This window comes from Ixodes scapularis, unplaced genomic scaffold (genome assembly GCF_016920785.2).
Source record: "Ixodes scapularis isolate PalLabHiFi unplaced genomic scaffold, ASM1692078v2 PGA_scaffold2__306_contigs__length_199485367, whole genome shotgun sequence".
Classification (NCBI taxonomy): Eukaryota; Metazoa; Arthropoda; class Arachnida; order Ixodida; family Ixodidae; genus Ixodes; species Ixodes scapularis.
Genome location: NW_024609857.1, coordinates 168947847 through 168953846, shown reverse-complemented (window position 1 = coordinate 168953846; position 6000 = coordinate 168947847). Strand labels below are relative to the sequence as shown.

The 6000-nt window shown below is 45.3% G+C and overlaps 1 protein-coding gene across 2 annotated transcripts in view; it reads left to right on the top strand.

The window, feature by feature from the left end:
- The first annotated feature begins 4901 nt into the window (after positions 1 to 4901).
- Positions 4902 to 6000, top strand: part of LOC8025851 (5-oxoprolinase) — a 240122-nt gene continuing 239023 nt past the window's right edge. The window contains exon 1 of one of the 2 annotated variants that reach the window (XM_042292106.1): positions 4902 to 5316. In XM_042292106.1, coding sequence (XP_042148040.1) covers positions 5149 to 5316 — 168 coding nt within the window. In that variant the 5' untranslated portion in view covers positions 4902 to 5148. The remainder of the gene's footprint in view (positions 5317 to 6000) is intronic. The other variant, XM_029972619.4, reaches the window with a different exon arrangement.

Genomic DNA, 6000 nt, shown 5'->3' with positions numbered 1-6000 from the left:
TAGGTAAGTGCCGTCTTAAGATGTGATTATTGTTATTCAACGTGAGTTTCGAAGAAATGTCCAAACATGTATCTGCATGCAATGCAGATACATGTTTGATTCTCCCGTCAAGGCTCTTCTCCCGTCAAGTGGTGTCGGACGCCTCATGAGCTGCGGCACCATAACCACTGACCACTGTTGTTGTTGTTTTGACTATTTATATTTACCCAAATTGTTTTTCCCCTTTTCCTTTCCCCTCATCCACGGTGTATGCGGCGACCGGCTAGCAGGCGCACAAGCGTAAGGGTTGTTACCTTTCTGCCTAGCCTCGCACGTCGTCGCATATACATCATACTTCTTGTGCAAATAAATTACAATTACAATTACAATTACAATTACAATTATAACCTAAACTTGATATTTATTTTCGTCTAAGTTGTTTGAGGTATCGCATTTAAATTAACACCACAGACAGTGCATATCATTGCCATCTGCAGAATACGAAATAATATATTTATTGTTTTTTCACGTTAAGGAATAAATTAACTCATGGGAGAAGATTTCTAATAGAGTTCAAGTTCAGCACGTCATTAAAAGAAAACTTTTTTTTTTTTTCGCTTCACGTTCTTGGGACGTGTTTCTTTTAGCCTGTACACATTTTGGTAAAAGAAAGTTGTTTCGAAGTTCTGAACCTCCGAATATGCAAGAATAGAACACTTCCGACGAATTCTTGATAGTTTTTTTTTTTTTTCCTGCTCTTCATTCCCGCATTTATTCTTTTTTTTTTTTTTTTTTTGTTACTATCGGCACAGGTGTTTAGGTTGAAAAGACAGCTTTGAACTTCCGAACCACTAAGCATGTGACGAGCAGTGCCTTCTGACAACGAGTTTCTAACAATGACCATCTACGCAACCTTTTATGCAGTGAAGAGTGACAGTAGCTATACATATGCATAGATAGTTTCAGATTCAAATAAGCTCGACCACGCCCTCTTTCCCCGTATTGTTTTCTTTAACAGTTCGAAATACTCGCAAAGGGGAAAAGGAGGCTAAAACCCCCCTTCCCCCCCCCCCCCCCCCCCCCCCCCCCCGCTACCCTCTTTCCCCCCGTTTTTCCTCTTCCGACGCCACTTGTATGGTAGAACGCTCCTCGACCTCGAGTTGTGTCGGCTTTTGTGCTTTTTGCGAGGCGAATCCTCCGTCCCAGAAAATAAACCTCCAGGACAATTATAAACTTCACCGGATCGGATTACTACCAGCGTGCAAGGGGTGGCGAGGTAGTTTGCCAGGTCGCTTCAAGGTTTTTCTGAGCCTCAACCTCCTGCTCGCCCCTGGCCTTTCGAACTGGATGAGTCTCGTAAAACAGTGTGTTCGTGCAATCACTACTGCGTGATGCAGGTTAAAGACCCCCCCCCCCCCGGGGCTGGCAGGCACAATTCTGCACTGGCAAATATTCTAGCACGTCCGGGACACTCGTCGTCTCATTTAATTGCCTGACCCACTTCGCAGAATCTAGATATCACACCCTAACTTTTCTAAACTTGATTTCGTGAAAACCAGTGAGTCGTGAAAACGTTATTTGAAACTGAAACTGTGGAAAAACTTGAAAATCGGACTTCGAACTTTGAAAACTTGGATTAGAAAGAAATTCAAAATCTTCAAAGTTTTTTTTTTTTTTTTTTTTTTTTTAATTTAGCGTTAAAAGAGAATCGAAACCTTCGAACTTTTCGAACTTTATGCAAAAAGAAATTCGAAATCTTCGATTGTTCGACCTTCATGTCTATAAAAATTCGAAGCGTTCGAAGTTTTCGAATTTTTTTGACAAAGAATTTCGAGATCTTCGAATTTATCGAACCTGAAGTAAAAGAATATTCGAAATATTCGAAATCGAAATTTTAGAAACCGTGAAAGCTTCGAAATTTTTGAATTCGAAACTCCGCTGTGGTCAAAAGTTGCGAATTTTTCGAAATGGAACCTCGGTTGGTACGAAAATATCGAAATTTTTCGAAATCGAACCTCAGTTCGCTTTGCAAATATCGAAACCTTTCGAAATCGAACCTAGGGTGGTTCGCGACATCCCTAATCTCTAGGGGTGTCGCGAACTTTTGTCGAACCGGATTTTTAAGTCGAACTTTCGGGGTTCGACTAACCTTCGAACTTTTCACCAGATTCGACCGGTTCGACTTTGTGGAGTTTGTGGCCAGACCTTGTTACAAGCATGTCTAGGTTTGGAGAATTTTTTTTTTTATGCAATGGGTTATTTTTTTTATGAACAATTGCAATTAAAAGAAATCAATTCTTATCACTGAAAAAGTTAATAACTTAATTCTTTTTGTACTGTATTAACTGAAAGAGCCAATCAGCGCTGCTCTTGATTCATCCCTTAGCCATCACCATCCAATCCGAAGCCAACTGGTCAGCCTGTCGCGCATGCGCACACAAGTCGAACCTCAATACAAGGTTCGCCGAACTTTTCACTAAAAGTTCGAAAAAGTCGAACCTGGTCGAACTCGAACCGCGGCCGGTTCGCGACACCCCTACTGATCTCTATTGAGATCAGTGGGACTAGGGGTGTCGCGAACTTTTGTCGAACCAGATTTTTTGGTCGAACTTCCGGGGTTCGACTTAGTCGACCGGTTCGACGAACCTTCGACCTTTTCACCAGATTCGACCGGTTCGACCTTATGGACAGTGTGGCCAGACCTTAATACAAGCATGTCTAATAGCGAGTTCGTTTCACTCGCACTGGCACCGTTCGAGTTCTCTCCCAGAATGCATCGCACTCGCAGAGTGTTGCATGGAAAACTGGACTCAAACGAACTCGCCAAATGCACCGAGTGCAGAAGGCTGATGCTGCCGCCATCTATGTTGTAGAAAAGGTACCGATTTCAAACCGAAACTAGCGCCTTTCTGTTCGGAGTGATGCGTGGGAATGTGAGAATGTAGTCGCTACCAACGTTTATCTACAAACGTTGGTCGCTGAAATCTGTAGTTTATAGTTGCGATAACTTCAAGCAGCTCGGCTGCCTTACAGATAGTTACAGACGGCGTAAATTTCCGCAACCAGCTGTCTACAAAACAGCTGGTTGCTATCTTTCAATTCTTATAACCGTTTACACTGAAGAAAACTGATGATGCTGTCCGAGCAGGAGCTTGATCCGTTTGAGCATGGTATTATGCGTGAACCACTCAAAGGGTACGGCTTAGAATTAGCCTGTTTGAATATCCAGCACTGGGACTTTCGATTTGGATTGTCATTATAGGTGGATTAGATATCAGCCTTAGTGAGGGCGTCGAGAACGAGAGCTTTCTCAAACAAAATATGACGGGGCAAGTTGGCTGACGTATAGGTAAATGTTAAACATGATGATGTTGCCCAATCCTCGGGTAAAGTCACCATCTTTAGCTTTCTCTGATGCTTATTAGGCAGTCAGAGGTTTCTGCTGGGGGAGTTGTGTCGACAAATATTAAATTTTTCACCCGCACGCGGATGGTGATAGACATCTCGGGGGCCGCGGGTGCGTTTGTTCTGAGCATTTACTTACACAGTGGTATATTTCAGCGTTTGTACGGCAACAGAGCGATTTAAAACCTGCAAATAAATCACGGATTGTCAATTGCTTCCTTCGTGAAATAGCAGACGCTCACAATTCAAGCTCGCGTTTGATTTCGTTGCCCGCGGGACGCGATTTCTATCAGAAAATCTACTTTTTTCTTTTTCCGTTCGGTTCCGCGACACATCGTAGCAGACGAACCCTCGTCGTCTGCTCCCGCTCCTCACCGGCCCCGCCGGAGCGAGGCATGACGGGATTGCATTTTGGCGCACTCCCGATTTTCTCGGTGCAGCGAGTGCATGCACGCGTGGGGTGTCAGTGCTGAAACGAACTCGAAGAGTGCAACCACTCGTGGAGTGCCGGCCGAAACGAACCCGATCCACGCTGCGAGTGGGCACGCGTGGGCACGAGTGCCGTGAAACGAACTCGCCATAAGTTTGGAGAATTTTTTTTTATGCAAGGGGTTATTTTATTTTGTGAACAGCTGCAATTAAAAGAAACTAATTCTAATCACTGAATAAGTTAATAACTTAATTTTTAGTACTGTGTTGACTGAAATAGCCAATCAGCGCTGCACTTAATTCATCTCTTAGCCATTACCATCCCATCCGAAGCCAACTGGCCAGCCTGTCGCGCATGCGCACATGAGTCGAACCTCAATACAAGGTTCGTCGAACTTTCCACTAAAAGTTCGAAAAAGTCGAACCTGGTCGAACTCGAACCGCGGCCGGTTCGCGACACCCCTACTCGGGACCCCGGGTGTCGGCGCACGGGATTCGCTCCTCTTCCTCACCCACCTTAACCCCCCCTGCCACATGTGAATAGTGCGACTAATAACTTCAAATGATCGAAATGATCATCAATATATGTGTGGTCCTCAAAAGAATTTAACTGTATAAATAATTATTCGATTTTATCAAAAGTGTAAGCGAAACACAACCACTGATGACAAAAGCGGGCATGTATATATAATGGATTTAATTGATCGACCCCCGGATTAAATCGGATAGCGCTGGGATTAAATTTAACGACGCTCGGAATAAATTGAATGGCACTTTGATTAAATTGACCTCCATTTGGATAAAATGACCTTTAGTAACGCTGTCCCACAACGCTTGGTGATATTTACTGTTTGTTCTTAACTTTGATGATAGATAGCGCAAGCTACCGCTCGTTATAAAGAGTGCAGCCGTTAGTGTCTATTATCTATCTATTTGCGCTTAAAAGCCTGCTAGAGACTCTAGATTTAAGAGAGGGATCAACTTGAACCCTTGAGAGCGGACGCCTGTGGTGCTGTTGGTTGTAAGTGCGCATGCGTTGCGTTCGCACAGGGAGGAGGTAAGCTGTGGAGCAGGCGGAAAGGGGAGACGCAGATTTTACCACATCCTTGCAGCTCGTGGGCCCGTGTTGCACACGCGGCCCACAAACCACGTGACCCCGGTGGAACACCTGAAAACACCCTTAACTCTAGGCACCTTCAGTCCTGCGGCCCTGGCGCTCAGTTTCATCGCACATGTGTTGTCCGGTGTTCCCCGTGAACCACCGTTACTCGCTCTAGCAAACGCCCGTTTGCACTCATTGTGACGCTTGTCCTTGTGTACCTGCTGTGACAAGTGATGTCTGCTTTTCCGAAGTTTCAGTTCGCTATCGATCGTGGTGGAACGTTCACGGACGTGTACGCGCGCTGCCCCAGCGGCAGAGTGCGGCTCATGAAGTTGCTCTCCGAAGATCCGGCCAACTATGCCGACGCTCCCAGGGAGGGCATCCGTAGAATCCTCGAACAGGTGAGTCGGCCATCCGCTTTCGATCGCGATCCCGCACACTTGGCCAAAGCTTTGCCTCGAAACGACGGTTTCGGAAGCGGTGCCTTTTGGCGCTTTCCTATCGCAAACGAAAGTGGGCCGAACTACGCCGAACCAGTCCACGAGTTGCGAGCGGTGCTGGCAGGGGTTAGTTGCCCGCCTTATTTCAAGAGTTTCCTCCACATTCGCGCAACTAGCTATAATAGCAATAATAATAAAAAAACAACAACAGCTGTTTAGATTTTTTGTGTGTGTGACGGTGGGAAGGAAAACGCACACATGCGTTTCTACCTCGTTTCTGATACTTTGTTTTCCGCAAGCAGGAAATAATTAATTATCACGGATGGAAAAATTCAACGTAGAATGTTCAGGTGTGAGCTGAGGCGAGCCCGACTCGGCAAGGTCATTATGGCTTTATCTATTAGGCTCCGGGTGAGGGTAAACACGAATATTCTAGAAGTACGAAGAAGCGTTCCTTCTGGGCCATGGACGCAGCAATATCCCAAGTCATAGTGGCATATCAATTTTTACTTCGGCAGTTAGAGTTTTCAGGACGAAAAAGCGCATCTTTCACGACCGTCAAGAAGAGGCGCACACTTAGATGATAAACTTTTATGTGGTTTGGGCCAGAGCCGTATATTGGGAGTGTCTCGCCAGTGGGTGTGG